Source organism: Strigops habroptila, chromosome W (assembly GCF_004027225.2).
Source record: "Strigops habroptila isolate Jane chromosome W, bStrHab1.2.pri, whole genome shotgun sequence".
In the NCBI taxonomy this organism is placed as follows: Eukaryota; Metazoa; Chordata; class Aves; order Psittaciformes; family Psittacidae; genus Strigops; species Strigops habroptila.
Window position 1 is genome coordinate 7,445,383 of NC_044301.2, and position 21,590 is coordinate 7,466,972.

The 21,590-nt window shown below is 43.1% G+C and overlaps 1 protein-coding gene across 1 annotated transcript; it reads left to right on the forward strand.

Annotated features, from left to right (window-relative positions):
* Positions 1-13,027: 13,027 nt before the first annotated feature.
* On the forward strand, positions 13,028-19,387 carry LOC115619092 (programmed cell death protein 5-like). Its single transcript, XM_030511121.1, has 6 exons — positions 13,028-13,093; positions 14,109-14,149; positions 15,487-15,626; positions 15,905-16,014; positions 16,267-16,338; positions 19,315-19,387. Exons 1-6 carry the CDS (start codon positions 13,028-13,030, stop codon positions 19,360-19,362), a joined length of 477 nt encoding a protein of 158 aa, XP_030366981.1. The 3' UTR covers positions 19,363-19,387.
* The last annotated feature ends 2,203 nt before the right edge of the window (positions 19,388-21,590 follow it).

Consider the following 21,590-nt stretch of genomic DNA (forward strand, 5'->3'; position numbering starts at 1 on the left):
ACAATGAATGCTTACCACAAATATGATTAGACACACCCTGGTCAGATCTGTTGTTATCTCAACCCTTCGTGCCCCACATTGGGTGCCACAAAGGACTGTTGTGGTTTAAGCCTAGATGGTAACTCAGAACCACGCAGACTCTTGCTCACTCCCCCCCTTCTTCCCCCCACTCCCGGCAGGATGTAGAGGAGAATTGAAAGAATGTAAACCCCACGGATTGAGATAAGGACAGTCCAATAACTAAAGTATAAAGCTACTACTAATAATGATAAGGGGAGAGAATATATCTCCAACAAGGGGAGAGAATATAAAACTAAAAAGGGAAGGGAAAAAAACCTCCAATAAATGCAAGTGATGCACAATACAATTGCTCACCACCTGCTGACCGACACACGGCCCGACCCAAGCAGCAGTCTGCCCTCCCAGTAACTCCCCCCAGTTTATATACTGGGCATGACGTGCTGTGGTATGGAATACCCCTTTGGCTAGTTTGGGTCAAGTGTCCTGTCTCTGCTTCCTCTTCTTCTTGTGCCCCTCCTCACTGGCAGAACATGAGAGATTGAAAAGTCCTTGATCAGAGTAAGCATTACTTAGCAACAACTAAACCATTGGTGTGTTATCAGCATCATTCTCAGACTAAAACCAAAACACAGCACTGCACCAGCTACTAGGAAAGAGAAAAATAACTGTTGTAGCTGAACTCAGGACAGTTTCCTACTTTAGGATTGCCACCACTCATAAATTTGCTCTGTTACAGAATTACCAGTAGTAACTTTAACCTGGCTGAAGCCATTAATGTGATTTTTATTGATTTATATGATTTGATGCCTTAATTTTTTAGAACACCTACAATAAATGTCTTTCCTTTTCCAAGTATTAGAGCATGAATGCCTTGGGTGTTTTGGCTAAAATCTTACACCCTGGATTGTTCATTCTCTTTCTGGGTAATGTGTTTGTGCCCATAGGAAGCAGCTGTGTTTAATGAGCTGGAGCACAGCAAAGCCAATAAAACATGAACTCTGCATTATCAGCACATCTATGAAGTGAGGGGTGGACTATGGATTAAAACAACTTCCTGTGTTTCTTCTGCAATTGTAATATATCATCATATTCTCCTATAATAGTATTTACTGTATTGTTACATTTCTACAACATGAAGCACTTACTTTGTCACTTAATTGTTGGTTTGATTAATGACAAATGTTGGCTATATTGTCTTACTGTCCCTTCTTAAGGACTTTCTTACCATATTTCAGATTCAAACTAGGAATTAATTTTTACAGAACAACTATATTAAGTCTAGAACCACTGTATTCAGCCTAGCTGAGAAGTTTAAGCACTTCCAGTAAGAGGTCAGGACTGTGCTTCTTCCTTAGCTGTATTTGCAGCTGAACATCGCTTTTTCTGAAACACATGTTCCCCGGCTCCCGAGTAAATCACTGAGCTATGAGTATAGGGAGTAGACAATTTAGAAATATCTCTTTAAGTTAAAGTAAATCTATTGTAGTTGCCAGCAGTAATGTTTTATGTAATAAAATTAGATACTCCCACGTTTCTAAAAGTATTAATTTAGGAAAATATTAATTTAAGGGAAAATCTCTTGGTGGCCTCCTATATCATCATTTAACCCTAGACAAGACCTGAGCCAGACCCTGCTTAGCTTCCGAGATCGGACAAGTTCAGGCATTCTCAGGGTGGTCACACCATAGGCAAAACACAGAGAGCATATTCAGCAACATGCTGGTTCCCAGCAAAAGGAGTAGTCTGCTTTCAAGGTCATTGAAAGTTTATTCAAGATCTTTAACATTCCTAGAATCTACTGTAAATAGCCTGGTGGGGGAGCAGAGGGTGTGAAGGAATGTCTCCTTCATAGGTTGACCCTCCAAGGGAAGGAAAAAGAAAGATGTGTAATTGTTAACAATTCCCATTACATGCCTCCCATAGTATAGAGGTGATGGCCACGCTGAGAACGTATACCAGCCCAGTTTCATGATCAATGAGTCTATGGTATTACAAGTTGAAAACACAGCACTGCACCAGCTAGAAGGAGAAGAAGGAGAAAAATAACTGTTACAGCTGAACCCAGGACACCAGACAAAGCTGATATACAACCTAAAGCATGGTGCTACATGCCTCTGGCTTTTATAAATGAACCCAACCCTCCTTTTTTGCTTCCTGAATCTCATATTGTAATTGACAATAACAACAACGATACCTTCTCAAAACATAAAAACTCATCAGCTGCCAGCTCACTGCTAATAAACTCATTTAAGACAACTGATTAAAACATAAACTTTAAGTGTGTGAGCAAACAATATACAGTCAAACATGCAGCACAAATATCTATAAAGCTGGATGAAGTATTAGGATTACTGCAGCTTTCTCTGACTGAAGCAAAGCATATGGTGTTATAATGGAGCATGAATTTACAGCAGCAGAGATGTACGATATAGATTAAAGCTTCGTCTGTGAAAACATACTGCACGTCAAAAAAGCACAACCTTTTTTTTGGGGGAGGGGTTATGCATGATGAACAGCAAACACTCTTTTGTAGAACTAGGGCTCCCTCTGCTGCAAAAATGGAAGTAAAACCCAAATCCTTCCGTGAAACCCACTACAGACGTGCTCCTGAAGTAGACCCCGACTTTAAATTTATCAAGGTATAAACATGCTTCTCATGCTATCTGGATGGATGCAAGGTTTTCAGGTAGGGCTGACAGGTTCCTGTTGTCCATCTGGAGCATGCAGTATGGAAAGCTCCAAAGAAAAATAATTCCACTCCACTAATTCTGTCTGCATTCACTGCAGGGGTTCTTAATGGAACAAGCACTCGATAGCTTTTGTTACTTTTTAAAAATAGACCAGAAATCATAGGTATAATATATCTTTATAGAAATCTCTATTTTTAGAAAATTGTGGCTTATTTATCCCAGTAAAAGAGCTTTTGATGTTCAAGTTGTTTCTTTGTTTAAATTAGATCTTAAAGTATGAGTAAAAAACATACAGCCTTTAATGAGAATGTGTGACTGACCAACATTAAAAGCTGAAATTAGAGATGTCAAAATTACTTAGTTAACATGACCAAAGCTATCAAATGAGTGTGTTGACAATAGTCGCTTTGAATTGATGTCACAGTGACTTCACTATGAGGATGGTGAGGCACTGGCACAGGGTGCCCAGAGAAGCTGTGGCTGCCCCATCCCTGGAAGTGTTCAAGGCCAGCTTGGACGGCACTTTGAGCAACCTGGTCTAGTGGAAGGTGTCCCTGCTCATGGCAGGGGGTTGGAATTAGATGAGCTTTACGGAACAACCCAAACCATTCTATGATTCTGTGATTCTATGACCTTGTGTTAGAAATCATAACATTGATTGTGGATATAATATCGAATTAATAGAAGATTAATCAAGTTTCAATCAGTATACATATATAGAGTATTTAGGCTTACTGATTTGGTTGATTTGTGTATTATTAAGCTTGTTACTAAGTCAGAGAGGTCTGGTAACTGGGGTGTGGACATTGATGTATAGGACTATCCAAGTAATATCCTTATAAGGTAATGGTCTGGTAGGAACAGTACTTTACAGATTACTTTAAAGCAGAACTTTTAAAGATAAGAAGCAGAGATGCATACCAGTACCAGTCAGAGGAAGATAAGAAGAATGCTGGTGCAAGCACCATCATTGGAACCTACCCAGGACTCGAAAGGTGAAAAGTACACGGTGAGGAAGACGTCTTACTTCATCTGAGGAAGACTACTTACTTCATCTAGAGACCCCTGCCCACGACCACCAGGAGGCACTGCGCAAGCGCAGAACATATGGAAATGACTTTTGTACTCATTATAATACGAAGCGGGAATTAGCCATGAATATGTATAAGCATATTGGGAAACATGTTGCATATGTAATACTTTACAGGATAAATTGTGAGCACATTGTGATAATCTTCGGAACCAGATTTGGGTGCGTACCCCTGGTTCCCGGGGCCTCAAAATAAAGCACCACATATAACCTCCTTGGAGTGGTTATGTGTTCATCTCTCGGCTAACAGTTTTGGCGACCCAGATGGGACCTCGCGGGCATTGCTGAGGCGGCTCGCGCATCGATCCTGCTCCAGCCGCGGCACCGAGTGATTCTCAGGGAGCCATCGACCGCGACCGACCTCCGGTGCTCTCGACGGACCAACGGTGTTGGTAAGAGACGGTGCTTTATTATTTGGTATTGGTACTATTTTTGGTCTGGTAATAGCCTGCCTGTTAGACACGGCGAAAGCTGTGCGTGGTTGGGCTACGGAGCTCCAAGGGGAAGCCTAGGCGCCGTCCGTCAGACAGTGGCGAAAGCCCTGCAGGTTCGGCAACAGTGGTCTGGTAAATTGTTTGGTATAAAGCCTGCAGGTTCAGGCAATAGTGGTTTGGTTTGGTAAAGTACTTGGTATATTTTTATATTTTGTAATCTGGTTTGTTTGTATTGGTTTGTACTGAAATAAGCTTGAAATGTCATCAATACCAAAGTCATCGCCGTTAGGGTGCATTTTGAGTCATTGGAAGGAGGGACGGTTTGGACAGGAGATGCAAAAAGGGAAATTGATTGATTATTGTAATGTGTGGTGGACACAATATGTATTAGAAGATCAAGTCCGTTGGCCGGAGAATGGAACTTTAGATTATGATACAATCATGCAATTAATGTTATTTTGCAGACGGGAAGGAAAATGGGACGAGATCCCATATGTGGAATTGTTCTTTATGCTAAGAAGCAATGATGAATGGAGAAAGGCGTGTGGAATAATGGTTGTTAGTGCAAAATCGAGTGAACAATGCAAAGGTTGTGTGGGTGAGAAGAAATGTCTGGGATGCATGGCTGCGAATAATGTTTTGCAACACCAGAGGAATGATGATGATTCTGATCTGTTGATAGCCCCACCAACTCCGTTAAACCCACCTGCTTTACGAAGCAGGGAAGTAAGGGATGACAGTGATGATGAAAGTCTAGAGGTAGATAAAGGATGTGAATGTAGAAAAGAACGGGAGTGTCCCTTCACCCCTGTTTCACATCGGACCCGACTGCGGGATATGCAGGGTAAAGAGGCGAGGATTCAAACACCTAGTGCATTGTTGGCGCCGCTCCGTCAGGGAGTAGGAGCAGAGGGACCTGTGTATGTTAAAGTTCCTTTTTCTCCGGGAGATTTGGTGCTTTGGAAACAATCTGCAGGGGCTTATCGAGAAAATCCAAGTAAAGTGGCTAGAGTGGTAAAAATGATCCTGAAAACCCAAAATCCTGACTGGGATGATATACAAGTATTACTAGACACCCTGATGGATTCCACAGAGAAGGAGATGGTGTTAAGGACAGCGCGAGAACGAGTTAGGGAGGATATTAGACAGGGTATCGTCACCGGGACGGTAGATCAGAATTTCCCTATGGAAGATCCTATGTGGGATTATAATACTGCGGTAGGGATGAGACAACTGAAGAGATACCACGATTGGATAGTGGTTGGGGTGCAGAATGCTATGCCAAAAACAATAAATTGGTCAAAATTATATAATGTTAGACAGGAAAAGACAGAATCTCCATCTGTGTTTTTGGAGCGACTTAAAGAAGTGGCCAGGAAATATACGGACCTTGATGTGGAAACGGAACAGGCTAAGGCTCAGTTGGCCCTAATTTTCTTAGGACAATCTCAGGATGATATCAGGAAGAAGTTGCAAAAACTAGAAGGTGCTGAATTGCGTGACTTGGATAGGTTGCTGGAAACAGCTTGGAAAGTGTATAATAATCGGGAAAGAGACGGTACTCAGAGGCAGCAGCGGCATCTATTGGCTATGATGCAAAGCAGAGGACAAGGCACCCCTGGTAATAGGGGCAGGGGTAGAGGAACGATGCGTGGGCGAGGAAGAGGATTTGGGACATTCAATAGTCCAGGACCGTGCAGGTTAGGCATTAATCAATGTGCCAATTGTAGACAAGAGGGGCATTGGAAAAATGAATGTCCTCTGAGACTGAGACAGAACTCGCAACCTGGATACCCCTTCGGGGAATCCGAAGTAGCAAAGGCTATGGTTCTGGGAGAATATGGGAATCAGAGCTGACTAGAATCGGAAAAGGGTGAACCACTAGTGAAAATAAGGCTGGGAGAAGAGGAGGTACAATTTTTGATCGACACTGGTGCAACTTATTCTGTGTTAAATGATTTGTATGGGAAGATAGGGGATAAGACTACCACTGTAATAGGGGCCACAGGGAGAGAGGAGGTGCGGCCGTTCATGCGACCCCTGGAATTACGGTTTGGGGGAAAGGAATTGATGCATGAGTTTCTATACATGCCAGACTGTCCTGTTTCCCTGTTAGGACGAGATCTATTATCCAAATTAAATGCTAAGATTGTTTTTGAAAATGGGGAATTGATCATGCAGGTACCGGAATCACAATCCGGGCAAATATTAGTGTTAAAGGACAATCCAAGGGCTCGAATACCTAGGGAAGTAGAGGAGGCAGTGATTCCCACGGTTTGGGAAACGGAAATTCCGGGAAAATCGAAAATGGCTCAACCAGTAGTAGTGGAATTGAAAGAAGGGGCGAGACCAGTACGGATAAAACAATATCCCATAAAATTGGAGGCCCGATATGGGATAGTTAAAACGATTGAAAAATTTTTAAAATTTGGAATTTTAGAAGAATGTGAATCAGAGTACAATACACCAATTTTTCCAGTAAAGAAACAGAATGGTGAATACAGGTTAGTACAGGATCTGAGAGCAATAAATGAAATAACAAAAGATATCTATCCAGTAGTGGCTAATCCATATACATTGTTGACATCTGTAAAGGAGAAATATAAATGGTTCACAGTAATTGATTTGAAAGATGCTTTCTTCTGCATTCCCCTTGACAAAAGCAGTAGGAAACTCTTTGCTTTCGAATGGGAAAACCCATACAATGGACGTAAGACCCAGTTAACCTGGACGAGACTTCCACAAGGATTCAAGAATAGCCCGACACTTTTTGGAAACCAGCTGGCAAAAGAATTGGAACTCTGGGTAACTCAAAAGAAAATTCAGGTACCAACGACACAATATCTCTTATTGCAATATGTAGATGATATATTTATTGCAACTGAACAAGAATCACTGTGCATACGAGTCACAATAGAGATCCTGAATCAATTAGGGTTAAATGGGTACAAAGTTTCGAAGGAAAAGGCCCAGATTGCCTGTACTACTGTAATGTATTTGGGTTGTGAAATTTCCCAGGGACAACGGAAGTTGGGAATTGATCGTGTGAAGGCGATTTGTGCTATTCCAGAGCCTCGGAATTTACACGAGCTGAGAACATTCCTTGGAATGGCAGGTTGGTGCAGGTTATGGATATCAGACTACAGACTGATAGCTAAACCTTTATATGAAGCACAGAAATCCCAAACTTTCATTTGGGAAGGGCCTCAAAGGGAAGCTTTTAAAAAGCTAAAAGAAGCGTTAATAAAGGCACCCGCCCTGGGACTACCAGATTTAACCAAGGACTTTCAGCTGTTTGTGCATGAGAGACAGAGGCTGGCATTGGGAGTCCTGACGCAGAGACTGGGAAGCTGGAAGCGACCAGTGGGATACTTCTCCAAACAGCTGGATCCGGTAAGTGCTGGATGGCCATCGTGCCTACAAGCAGTTGCAGCAACAGTGACATTAATACAAGCAGCAAGAAAATTGACTTTAGGAAAACATATTGATGTGTATGTGCCACACATGGTAATGACTGTTTTAGAACAAAAAGGGGGATACTGGCTATCCCCAAGTCGGATGATGAAATACCAGGCGGTATTAACTGAACAGGATGATGTGACCCTAAAGACTACTAACTTGTTGAACCCAGCAGCTTTTCTAGGTACAAACACAGAGGACGGTATACTAGAGCATGACTGTGTGGAGACGATTGAATACACACATGCGACGAGGGCCGATTTGAAGGATGCCCCACTTGAACAACCTGATCAGGAACTTTTTACTGACGGGAGCAGTTTTGTGGAAAGTGGAGTCCGATATGCCGGATATGCAGTAACCACACAAAACGCCTTAATAGAAGCAAAAGCTCTGTCCCCAGGGACCTCAGCACAACGAGCAGAGATAATAGCTCTAACCAGGGCTTTAGAACTGAGCAAAGGAAAACGGGTAAATATATGGACAGATTCGAAATACGCATTCGGTGTGGTCCACATACACGGAGCTCTATGGAAGGAACGAGGGCTCCTGTCCTCACAAGGGACAAATATAAAATACCAAAAGGAAATTCTGAATTTAATAACTGCTGTGCAATTACCAAAACAGGTGGCTATCATGCACTGTAAGGCACATCAAGGAGGAAATTCTAAGGTAGCCGAAGGAAATACATTTGCTGATCGAATGGCTAGACGAATTGCACGACAGGTACAAACTGCCATGGCTCTGGTACCAACAAAGGTAAGCCCATTACAGAATTATATGAACCAAAACCCAAGATATTCAGAAGAAGATATTAAATTGGCTGAATTAGTAAAAGCTCAATTGAACTCGGAAGGATGGTACATAACCACTACCGGACAAGTGGTGGTACCACCTGCCATTATGCGGACAATTTTACAAACCGAACATCAAAAATGTCATTGGGGAGCAGAGGCATTGGTAACATATTTAAAACGAGGAATGATCTCCACACAGATGCTAACAATGGCAAAATCCATAGGATCCAAATGTGAAATTTGCTTGAGAAACAATCCAGCAGTCAAAAGGAGAGTAGAAATGGGACATATCAGAGTAGGTATAGAACCGGGGGACTATTGGCAGATTGATTTTGTGGAATTACCTAAGACACAGGGATATCGATACTTGTTAGTAGGGGTTGACACTTTTTCTGGATGGCCAGAAGCCTCTCCCTGTCGCACCAATCAGGCTAAGGAAACAGTGAAATGGTTGTTGAAAGAGATTATCCCTAGATTCGGAGTCCCGTTGGGTATATCATCAGATAGAGGACCACATTTTACAGCTACCATAGTTCAGGAAGTTAGTAAATTGTTAGGAATATCTTGGAATCTTCATACCCCATGGAGGCCACAGTCCAGTGGACAGGTGGAAAAGATGAATCAAACAATTAAAAGACAGATAAGCAAAATATGCCAGGAGGCCAAAATAAAGTGGCCACAGGCATTACCAATAGCCCTTTTGAGGATCAGGATTAAGCCAAGGAGTGGGATGACAGTAAGCCCATATGAGATCCTATTTGGAAAGCCATATGAGGCTCCCCAACCAAACCCACAGGTACATATCAAAGGAGGGCAAGATGTACATAATTACGTGTTATCTCTCAGTAGAACTTTGATCCGGTTGCGTAGTGCCCTGATCTGGAACCGACCGCTCTCATTGGAGACTCCAGTGCACGAGATCGAGCCAGGGGACCAGGTCTACGTTCGAGATTGGAGTGAAGAACCACTTAAAGAATGGTGGAATGGACCGTACCTGGTGCTGCTAACTACCTTCACTGCTGTAAAAGTGGAAGGAATCGACTCCTGGATCCACTACACTAGAGTGAAGAAAGTCCCAAAGCATTGGGAATCAGAAGTCTTAGGACCCACGAAGCTGAGACTGAAATGCAGATAAGATGTCGTATCATATGTATAGCATTTTAATTGTGGTTTGGTCAGTCTTACCTATAATAATCGTTGGTTTCTTAGAAGTGTCATTGAAAAAGGAGGTGGTGACATATGTTGTTGGACAAAATGCCACTCTGTCTTGCAGGTTTGTCATGCCAATGGGAGAAGGACCAATAAGAGTAATCTGGGAAAAGGAGTCGGAAAATTCTGAAGCACCTGAGATAATTTTTAAAGGATTAGTAGGACATGGACAGGAATTGCAGGAAAATTGGCAACCTAAAAGTAAAGTAATGAACAAATCCAGCTCACAAAATCTCATTAAAGGAGAGACTAAATTAAGGATAGCTAATTTGACCGAACAAATGCAGGGAAAATATCGTTGTCTAATCAAGACAAACAATAGCACAAACTACGGTGAGAAGGTAATACACATTACTAAGACTAGAGTCAAACGAACCCCAAAATTGATTGAATTACCCCAAATAATCCAGGTACCTCACCATGATCCAGAGGAAAATTTAATGATAGGATTAATTAAGGATTTTGCAAAAATGCAGAATACAAGCAGAATAACGGCATGCCTCCCAATACCAAAGGCAGCTGGAGAACCAATTGAGTGGGGAATAATAACAATACCATTCCCAGAGGGAAACGAGACAGTTAAATGTCAGGAAAAGGAGATAATAAAAAACGTAACAAAAACAGTATATGGAAAAAGGAGGATCATAAGCCCTCATGCTCACAGTCTGTCCCCGCAGCCTCACGCTGATTCTAGGCTGCTCCAAGAAGAACCAGAGCTTGAATCATGGTGTGAAAAGAAATTGAACTCTCAATACATGCAGACAGGATCAGAAAGAGGTGAATGTATATACGATGAAGAAATTGAAGTATCAGCACAAGTAAAAGAAAAGACTTGGGATTGTCAGACAACGAACAATCTGGAACAAAATTGGGACACAATTTGGTCATTAAGTATTGTGCAAAAGTTTCGGTATGGTGGAAACACATCCTGGTGCCTCAGGTGGACAGGGAAACACAATATAACGGGAGATGTAAACATGTTGTCATATATAGGATGGGACAGAGCCTGGTTAAATACTGTTAAAAACGTTCCCTGGTGGAATTGTACTAGGATAATAGATTGTGACACTGATCCAGAAAAAGTTACATCTCTCCCAATTAAAATTGCTTTAAAAGCAGGATGTGCATGCCGAGGATTTAAAATTGGAGGTAAAACAATACAAGTCCTGGCTGATGGAGTAAATTGTAGATACTCAATGATACATAGTATGGGACATTTCGTGTGGGCACTTAGTGATGGTACCTGGACCACTCACCTTCCAATAACAGGGCCAGTGCGGGAAATTACTTTAGGACTCCCTACTTTGTGTCCAATTTGGAAACGTTCCCCGTTTAAGGGCGATCTAGAGGCGTTGCAAATCCGAACTAAGAGAAGTATTGATGATGACATCGACAATATAGATGACACCTGGCAAGAACCTGAGACTGGAGTGAAAATAGGATGGGCATTTGAATCCCTTCTTCCTCAAATAGCTTCTTATCGCAATAGGGAGATGATTTACAATTTAATTGGACAAACTGAAAGATTGGCCAAGGTGACTAAAAAGGGTTTTAAGGATCTAAATCTGCAATTGCAAGCAACAACCAAGATGACTCTGCAAAACAGAATGGCATTAGACACATTACTGTTAAAGGAACATGGTGTTTGTGGATATCTCAAAGATAGAATTGATCACTGCTGCGTACATATACCAAACGTGACTACAGATGTAGAATATGACATTGCTCAATTAAGGAAAATTGAAAAGGAAGCCGAAGAAGAAAAAGAAGAAATAAGTCAGAATTGGGTAGGAGCATTATTTGATGGACTGGGAATCCACCTTACTGGGTGGATGCATTCCCTCATAGAAACAGTATTTACCCTATTACTTGTGTTCCTTGCGGTATATTTGGTATATCTTTGTATCCGAAGGGAAATGGCCCGGAATACTAGCTGGACACATAAGATTATTGGAGCAGTGACTCGAGAATATCCACGACACCCAATAACTCCTCCTCCTACCTATCAAGAAACTAGTACATGAGTGAAAATACTTGCAAAAGATGAAGTATTTTCAAAGGGGGGAAATGTTAGAAATCATAACATTGATTGTGGATATAATATCGAATTAATAGAAGATTAATCAAGTTTCAATCAGTATACATATATAGAGTATTTAGGCTTACTGATTTGGTTGATTTGTGTATTATTAAGCTTGTTACTAAGTCAGAGAGGTCTGGTAACTGGGGTGTGGACATTGATGTATAGGACTATCCAAGTAATATCCTTATAAGGTAATGGTCTGGTAGGAACAGTACTTTACAGATTACTTTAAAGCAGAACTTTTAAAGATAAGAAGCAGAGATGCATACCAGTACCAGTCAGAGGAAGATAAGAAGAATGCTGGTGCAAGCACCATCATTGGAACCTACCCAGGACTCGAAAGGTGAAAAGTACACGGTGAGGAAGACGTCTTACTTCATCTGAGGAAGACTACTTACTTCATCTAGAGACCCCTGCCCACGACCACCAGGAGGCACTGCGCAAGCGCAGAACATATGGAAATGACTTTTGTACTCATTATAATACGAAGCGGGAATTAGCCATGAATATGTATAAGCATATTGGGAAACATGTTGCATATGTAATACTTTACAGGATAAATTGTGAGCACATTGTGATAATCTTCGGAACCAGATTTGGGTGCGTACCCCTGGTTCCCGGGGCCTCAAAATAAAGCACCACATATAACCTCCTTGGAGTGGTTATGTGTTCATCTCTCGGCTAACACTTGTACCAAGTCTGATCAAGGCCAGTACCTTTTGTCAGCTTTCTACACTTAAATTCCAGAGATGGGTCGAGACCCGGTAGCTGAGGGGCAGGCTGCTGAATGGTTTCACACTTCTCTTAGTCCCAGTTGCCAACCGTAGATTGAACTGGGAAGCAAGAAGTGGTCACGGCACAGTAAGTTATTTCTCGGGGAGTCACAGCTGAGCAGAGCTTGGAGAAACACCACTCAGTGTTGCACAGGCAGGAAGCTTGACCAAACGCTCTGTGTGTGTCCCTTGTTTGGGGTGTTTTTGAGGAAATCAGGACCTACAGGAGACCCACAGCCGAAGCGCTGTCAATCCGAGGTCAGGGGCTACGGTAACAGCACCAGACTAACAGCAATACAGACGATCACAAGATCCAGACCTGCGCCACGGCCCCGGGCGGGCAGCCGTTGTGCCATGAGAGGAAACCCCGCGCCGCACCCAGCCGCTCGGCAGCGCGCTCGACGGTGGATTGGTAGTGCCTGTGGCGGCGGCGCAGGCGCGGTGTGTTGTGGGTGTGCTGCCCGGTGCTGAGCTATGGCGGACGAGGAGCTGGAGGCGTTCCGGCAGCAGCGGCTGGTCGAGTTGCAGGCCAAGCATGGGGTAAAGACGGGGCTCAGCCGCTGCCCCAGCAGTGCTCCCTCTCCCTGCCGCCGGGCCGGGGCTAACGGGCGCTCGCCGGGTGCGGCACGGCCTGGTTCCCTCGCCTTCTCCGAGTGTGTGTGGCGGGAGGGAGACGGGGGGAGGCCCCGCCGCGAGTAAAGGCTTCGGCAAGAGGCTGGGGGCAGCGGGGAGCGGCCCGGCCGTGCCCGGTGCTTTGGCTGGGAAGGTCGCTGACTGAGCAAACACCGCCCTCGAGGCGCTCCGGGCCTGCCCCCCGCCGCCTTCCCCGGGAGCCCGCACTACCGCCGTGCGGGGTTCGGCCCATGAGCGTTCCGTCCCCTGACCGTTTCCCACTCCACTCGCTCTGTGGGTCACCATCGCCGGCCGTTCCAGTCTATCTCCGTTTTCAGAGCTGAAGTGTCAGCTACGATCAACCCCATTTCCTCCCATTGTATGGTTTCCCATTCAGCTTTCACACTTTGAAATGTTACCTATAAAATTTGAGGTGCAGATTCAACATAAAGTTCATTTTTTTTCTTCTCTCTCTCTTTTTTTTTTTTGTTATTTGCTTCTGAATATTCATCTCAGCTGCCTTAGTCCTGAACTACCACGCTAGGATTGTGCTTTCTTCTTCATTGATAAATACAAAGCGTTACATTGAGTTTCGTTTCTCCTTAGCTTACTTTAATGGGTTTTAAATGTTTTTGGCTGTTCTCTGGGCTTTGGGAAAGTTTATTATCTTAGATCTAATAGGAAGGCCTTTTAATAACATCCAAACCTACAACAGTTTGTGGATAGATCCAGCAGTGTTAGTTGTCATGCAAGTTTGCATTGCTGCTGTGTGAGGAAAGCATGGGATGGCACATTTATTTGCCAGGGCAGCAGATTCTTACTGTCAGGATCTCATCCATGGTCAGGTGGGTTTAGCTTACATTGACTCTGCTGGAATATTGAAACTTGCTGTCCTGGGTGAAATGGTTTGGATGATCATGTTTATTCTGATCTCATTCTTTAGGATCCTTCTGGTGATTCATCACAACAGGAAGCAAAACAGAGGTATAAATGAGAACTATGGACTTTTGGTCTCACATTGAGTTGTTTGGAACCTTTTTTTTTTTTTAGTGTTTTAATTTCTTTGGAATACCTGATTTTATTTTTTGTTGTTGGAAAAAACACCAACAAAGAAGCTGAAATATCAGAAGATTTAATCCAAGGATAGCTAAAATCCGATCAATGCAAGTGTGGCCCCCAGGCCATGACTATACTGGATGATCTAGCACAGAGCTGCTGGGCAGTCTGAACCCTGGCTGGGGTGGGAGCAAGGGGAGGAAAATAACACTGGCAGCTCAGTTTTACTTTGGGCCTCAGCTGAGTGCAGTAACCTTTTATTTTAAGTGCTTGGAGCAACCTGGTCTAGTGGAAGGTGTCCTTGCCCATGGCAGGGGGTTGGAACTAGATGAGCTTTAAGGTCCATTCTAACCCAAACCATTCTGTGATTCTATGAACCTCATGATCCCTAGTGATATAACAGGATGTTTTGGAGAAGCATCATCACTCCCACTGTCATCTGCTTCTGGAACTGGGAAACCTTGGCTTTTCAGGGTTAGTAAGAGCTGGTTGTAAAAATAAGAAAAGACTGGCAGAACTCTTCCCAAACTGGAGTTTTGTCTGAGTGATGAGTTTGGCTCTGTTAGTGTAATGGGGACATGCTTTCCTAGCTGATTTCATTTTTCTGAGACATCTATTGCAATTAAAAATATGAAACAAAATGTTTCATGTCAGAGCCTAGTATAAGTTCAGCACTGCTGCTGCACTAAGTGGAGAATTGAAGATAAGCATTTAAAGAGCTTGACTTCACACACAGTTGAAGTTTGTAGTAACTGAAATGCATAAACTAAAATTCCAGTTTTGCAAATACTTAGTCAATAACTGTAAGTATATGAAGACTTATTGAAAAATTTTATATAAATAATGAGGTTTGGTTCTGTCTTGCAATTGCATGGACTATTCCTTACACTTGCTCTACCATATGCTGCCTTTGGTTGAATTCCATATGGAATTCAGATGTCTGAATGCAGAATCTTTACAGTGGGTAGCATGGCTTTTGTTTTTGAGATGTAATAACAATCAGGAGGAAGGTGTGAGTAGTAATAAACTCCACCTTGGTTTCTTGGAAGATGTGGTCAGCTGTGTAGCTTGCCAATGTACATAGAGCTACTTGTGACAGAAAATGCTACAAAAGGAACTGGGTAGATATGAGGTTTGAAGGGACCTCAAGAAGTCACTGACATGAATTGAAAGTCTTCTGTAGTTTGCTGTTTTGTGCACATTATTTTAGGTATTTTAAGTATTTGAAATCCCACTTCTGGTGTGTGGTTGATTTTTCATTACAGGGAAGCAGAGATAAGAAATACTATTTTAGCTCAAGTTCTTGATCAAGCAGCTCGTGCAAGATGTAAGTATCCAAGTAACTTTCTAATTAAAAATTCCCATCTAGTGTGCTCCAGTGCACAGCTTTTTAGCTTGATATCAACAATTGGAGGGGAGGGGTTAACTGACATCTGAATGATGTTAATCAATTTATTTTTTTTAATTAATAGTAGGAACTGTAGTAAGAGTCAAAATTAGTTTAATTAGGAACAAATATTTAAAAATAAGAAATAAAACTATCTTGTATCTTTATTTTACATAAATGAAAAAGCCTTTTTGAATTTATTTCATGACCATGGCATGAAAAAGACAGTTTCATAGGAATATTTGTCACTTTTTAGTTCCTAGCGAAGGTATTTGAGTATGTTTTAAAACCAGTGGAACCTGTTTCTGTTGCAGTAAGCAATTTAGCACTTGTGAAACCAGACAAAACAAAAGCAGTGGAGAATTATCTTATACAGATGGCAAGATTTGGACAGTTACCTGGAAAAGTGAGTTATGTTTTTCTAATTTTCTTGCATATATTAATTTGCAAACCTAATTCACTCTTGGGGGGGGGAAAAAAAAGAGGAGGGATGTATTTAGTATCTGTAAATTTAATAACTGAAAAAGACAATTGAGAGCTTCTAAATACTATTATGTAATTCCATCAAACACCTTTTATAAGAAGGGAAAGTGTGATTCAGTTTGATACTAAGCATCTCTCAGAATGTGTTTATATGGCTTTTCTTTTGCTTTCCTAGGTATCGGAACAAGGTTTGATAGAAATACTTGAAAAAGTTAGTCAGCAAACAGCAAAGAAAACAACAGTAAAGGTAAAAGCTTTACTTCCTATAAGTAATTTTGATTTGTTATAAAATGGAGCAGAAAAATTGCATGGAGGGATGGTACGGCCTGGCACAAGCAATCCAAGAGGTTCCTCGATTGTGTGGAAGACAACTTCCTCTTTCAAGTAATAGAGGAGCCGACAAGGAGAGGTGCCATGCTGGACCTCGTGCTCACCAACAGGGAGGGACTGGTTGGAAATGTGACGCTCCAGGGCAGCCTTGGCTCTAGTGATCACGAGATGGTCGAGTTCGAGATCCTCAGGGCAGTGAGAAGAGCATGCAGCAAGCTCACTGCCCTGGACTTCAAGAAAGCAGACTTTGGCCTCTTCAGGAACCTCCTTAGTAAGGTTTCATGGGATACAGTCCTAGAGGGCAGGGGGGCCCAAGACTGCTGGTCGGTATTCAAGGATCACCTGCTACGTGCTCAAGAGTGTTGCATCCCGACTAGAAGAAAGTGCAGCAGGAGGGCCAGGAGACCTCCATGGATGGACAAGGAGCTGCTGAGGAAACTTAGAGGGAAAAAAGAAGCTTATAGAAGGTGGAAGCGAGGACAGGCGGCCTGGGAAGAATACAGGAACGTTGTCTGGGAAGCTGGGGACCAGGTTAGGAAAGCTAAGGCCCAGTTAGAATTAAATCTGGCAAGGGATGTGAAAGATAACAGGAAAGGCTTCTATAGGTACGTAGCAAATAAAAGACCAGGGATAATGTGGGCCCTCTCTGGAAGCTATCAGGAGAACTGACTACCCTGGATTTGGAGAAGGCTGAGGTTCTTAATGACTTCTTTGCCTCAGTCTTCACAAGCAAATGCTCTGACCACACCACCCAAGTCTTGGAAGGCAGATGCAGGGACTGTGAGAATGAAGACCTTAGGCCCACTGTAGGAGAGGATCAGGTTCGAGACCATCTTAAGAACCTGAACGTGCACAAGTCCATGGGACCTGATGAAATCCCTCTGCAGGTCCTGAAGGAGCTGGCGAATGAAGTTGCTAAGCCACTGTCCATCATATTCGGAAAATCCTGGCAGTCAGGTGAAGTTCCTGATGGCTGGAAGAAGGGTAATATAACCCCCATTTTCAAGAAGGGGAAGGTGGAAGACCCGGGGAACTACAGACCAGTCAGCCTCACCTCTGTGCCTGGCAAAATCTTGGAGCAGATTCTCCTGGAAAGCATGCTAAGGCACATGAAAAACAACGAGGTGGTTGGTGACAGCCAACATGGCTTCACTAAGGGGAAATCCTGCCTGACCCATTTGGTGGCCTTCTATGATGGAGCCACGGAACTGATGGACAGGGGCAGAGCAGCTGACATCATCTACCTGGACTTGTGCAAAGCATTCGACACTGTCCCGCATGACATCCTTGTCTCTAAATTGGAGAGACATCAATTTGATAGATGGACCATTCGGTGGTTAAAGAACTGGCTCAATGGCCGCATGCAAAGAGTTGTGGTCAACGGCTCGATATCCAGTTGGAAAATGGTAACGAGTGGTGTCCCTCAGGGATCGGTGTTGGGACCTGTCTTGTTCAACATCTTTATCGGCGACATGGACAGTGGGATTGAGTGCGCCCTCAGCAAGTTTGCCGACGACACCAAGCTGTGTGATTCGGTTGATAAGCTGGAGGGAAGGGATGCCATCCAGAGGGACCTTGACACGCTTGTGAGGTGGGCCAATACCAACCTTATGAAGTTTAACTAAACCAAGCGCAAGGTCCTACACTTGGGTCAGGGCAATACCAGGCACTGCTACAGGTTGGGCAGAGAAGAGATTCAGAGCAGCCCTGCGGAGAAGGACTTGGGGGTATTGGGTGATGAGAAGCTTAACATGAGCCTGCAGTGTGCACTCGCAGCCCAGAAAGCCAACCGTATCCTGGGCTGCATCAAAAGAAGCGTGACCAGCAGGTCGAAGGAGGTGATCCTGCCCCTCTACTCTGCTCTCGTGAGACCCCACTTGGAGTACTGCGTACAGTTCTGGTGTCCTCAACATAAAAAGGACATGGAGCTGTTGGAGCGAGTCCAGAGGAGGGCCATGAGGATGATCAGGGGGCTGGAGCACCTCCCGTATGAAGACAGGCTGAGAGAGTTGAGGCTGTTCAGCCTGGAGAAGAGAAGGCTGCGTGGAGACCTCATAGCAGCCTTCCAGTATCTGAAGGGGGCCTACAAGGATGCTGGGGAGGGACTCTTCCTTAGGGACTGTAGTGGTAGGACAAGGGGTAATGGCTTCAAACTTAAACAGGGGAAGTTTAGATTAGATATAAGGAAGAAGTTCTTTACAGTGAGGGTGGTGAGGCACTGGAATGGGTTGCCCAAGGAAGTGGTGAATGTTCCATCCCTGGTGGTGTTCAAGGCCAGGTTGGATGGAGTCTTGGGTTACATGGTCTAGCGTGAGATGTTCTTTCCCATGGCAGGGGGTTAGAACTAGATGATCTTAAGGTCCTTTCCAACCCTAACTATTCTATGATTCTGTGTTGGACCATTTCTTCACTGTGAGGGTGGTGAGGCCCCAACCCCGGTTGCCCAGAGAAGCTGTGGCTGCCCCATCCCTGGAAGTGTTCAAGGCCAGCCTGGATGGGGCTTTGAGCATTCTGGTCTAGTGGAAGGTGTCCCTGCCCATGGCAGGAGGTTGGAACTAGATGAGCTTTAATGTCCCTTCCAAATCAAACCATTCTGTGATTCTATGAACTTCACTTTGTATTTACCACCTCTCTTACCTACACTGATAAGTTCTGAGATTCAATCCCATCAGTCCTTATCAATAGTAGGATTTGCAGACGTTGGTGCTGGGCTGTCAATGTTCTGTTGTGTCTGTCTTGCACTGTTACACCAGGCAGGGACTTGGTGGGTAATGGGGTGAATGTTCTGCTCCCATATAACATTTTCATTGACAAATGCATGGAGGTTGAGAGGTTTGCTCTATGTTGGATTGACTGTGACCCTTCTTTTTTCACATTATGCATTTCATTTTAGTTCAACAGAAGGAAAGTATTGGACTCCGATGAAGAGGATGACTATTGATACTACTGTAGGACTGTCTGCCAAACAAAAGGCCTGGGAAAAGGCAACATGCTGTTATCAGGTGTCCTGGGTTCAGCTGTAACAGTTATTTTTCTCCTTCTTAGTAGCTAGTGCAGTGCTGTGTTTCGGCTTTAGTCTGAGAACAATGCTGATAACACCAATGTTTTAGTTGTTGCTAAGTAATGCTTACTCTGATCAAGGACTTTTCAGTCTCTCGTGCTCTGCCAGTGAGAAGGGGCACAGGAAGCTGGGAGGAAGCAGAGACAGGACACCTGACCCAAACTAGCCAAAGGGGTATTCCATTCCACAGCTTGTCATGCCCAGTATATAAACTGGGGGGAGTCACATGGAAGGGCAGATCGCTGCTCAGGTTGGGCTGTGTGTTGGTCAGCCGGTGGTGAGCAATTGTACTGTGCATCACCTGTGTTTATTGTTTTCTTTTCCTTTCCTGGCTGGGCTTAAACCACTACAGAATGCAGGATCTGAAAATGTTTACGCTTTTTTTTTTTTTTATTGAAAAGGTCAACAAATGAACTTATCTTGTAAAGTCTGAGAAGGGGATTTTATAACTTAAATATTTGTAGTGTAAGAGGCATGAGCAGTGTGGGCTTCCTCACTGCTTCATTGGCATGAACATTTTGTTGCCACTTGGTGTGTAAGCTATGCTTTCCGCAACTGCACACACTTAACTTGCCGTTATTGGAGATGCCATAACACAAGGAGGAGCTAAGTGTAAAGCTGGGAACAGCCACTCCTAGGACTTTAAAGACTTACCTCTGGGCTCTAAGTCACAGAAGTGTTAGGAGATTTCCTGAGCCCCTGAGGAAGCCCATCCAGCAGCTCACTGTCTCTCAACTCCTTATTGAAAATTTATCAAATGAGGTGAGGGTATCACAGTAGTGCTTGAATCTGAGGACTTCAGATAAGGCACTCTTTGTAAAGAAGTTATAACCAGCAGACAACTGAACCATTGTTCCCCTATGAAATAATCAAACCGTCTCAAAAAAAGCAAATTAACTGTGTAATACAGCACTATTCAGACACTTGGTACCATATATTTTTAAAACTACCTCCATTTTTATCAAATGGCTGGAGTGTTTCTTACCTTGAAAAAAAGAAGACTGTTTTCCTAAACTCTCTGCAACTCCTGCATGCATAAAGTGAAACTGAACCTGTGCTATATGTTTATTCAAGAATATGGTTATGGAAATAAGTAGGATAAATACTGTAATGTGCTGATAAAACACTACCACCACAACCCCCTTTTCTGACCTAATTTAACAGGAACATGTATGATCCCAACTGCAGTGGTTTTTTCGAACAGAATAAATTTGGTTAAAGTGAGCACTAGTGGGTGGTTTTCTTCTTGTGTGAATGGGGTTGAAGAGTATTTAAATGGTTATTTTTGTTTAATTTGGACTGGACTGGGCATTTGGCTTGTCTGTGTTTGTAATTAGGATTCCTTAACTTCAGTAACATTGTGGGTGTATCCTAAATTTCTTTAGGCTAATGACCCTTTAGCAGTGTGAAGAGTTTCAAGCCATGGTGCGGCGATAGATGGTTTAAGAGTTTTCCCATTAAGGGTACAGGTAGATCATAAGCATCTGTGCTTCACATTCCCATTCCCGAGTTTATCAAATTCTACTTCTCTACGTGAGCTTTATGGCCTTGCTGCTCTTCTAAAACAGATGTTCCAGAGACTCAGTTGTCAAAATTAATGATTTGGATTTATTTTAACTTACAACCTTTTGGAGATTAAACCGGACTGTGTGGTAGGTAACACCCTTTGCAGACAAATCCTAAGTATCATGAAGTTGACGGGTATATTTGCACTGCAGATGGCTAGGGGCAGCTTCCAGGGGTTACTAACTCCCTTCAACTCCTATTCCCATTTAGCCCTTCATCATCAGATCTTTGAATATTAAGGTATTTTTTAATTAAAAGCTTGGTTAAGCACATCAAAGGAAAGTTGCAAACTATTTCATTTACCTAAATAATTTGTCGGTCATTATCTTCCCATCATTTAGATTATAGTGGAACTGTCTGGCATTTAAGTGCCTTTTTTTAATACATACTCTATAAATCCAAAATGCCTGGAAATCAGCTTTATCCTAGACTGAACACTGAATAAACCTGAAGTATGGCTTGGTCACTTAAGTAGCCTCAGGTTCACAAGGACAACTGTTCTGATACTGTAGTAGAACAGAAAACTCAGGTTAATCCTAATA

Excerpts from the sequence above, each read along its gene's own strand:
- LOC115619092 (XM_030511121.1), top strand. The coding sequence starts at position 13,028 with ATGGCGGACGAGGAGCTGGAGGCGTTCCGGCAGCAGCGGCTGGTCGAG. Across the intron at positions 13,094-14,108 it reads AGTTGCAGGCCAAGCATGGG|GATCCTTCTGGTGATTCATC; the intron begins GTAAAGACGGGG and ends CTCATTCTTTAG. Across the intron at positions 16,339-19,314 it reads CAAAGAAAACAACAGTAAAG|TTCAACAGAAGGAAAGTATT; the intron begins GTAAAAGCTTTA and ends ATTTCATTTTAG.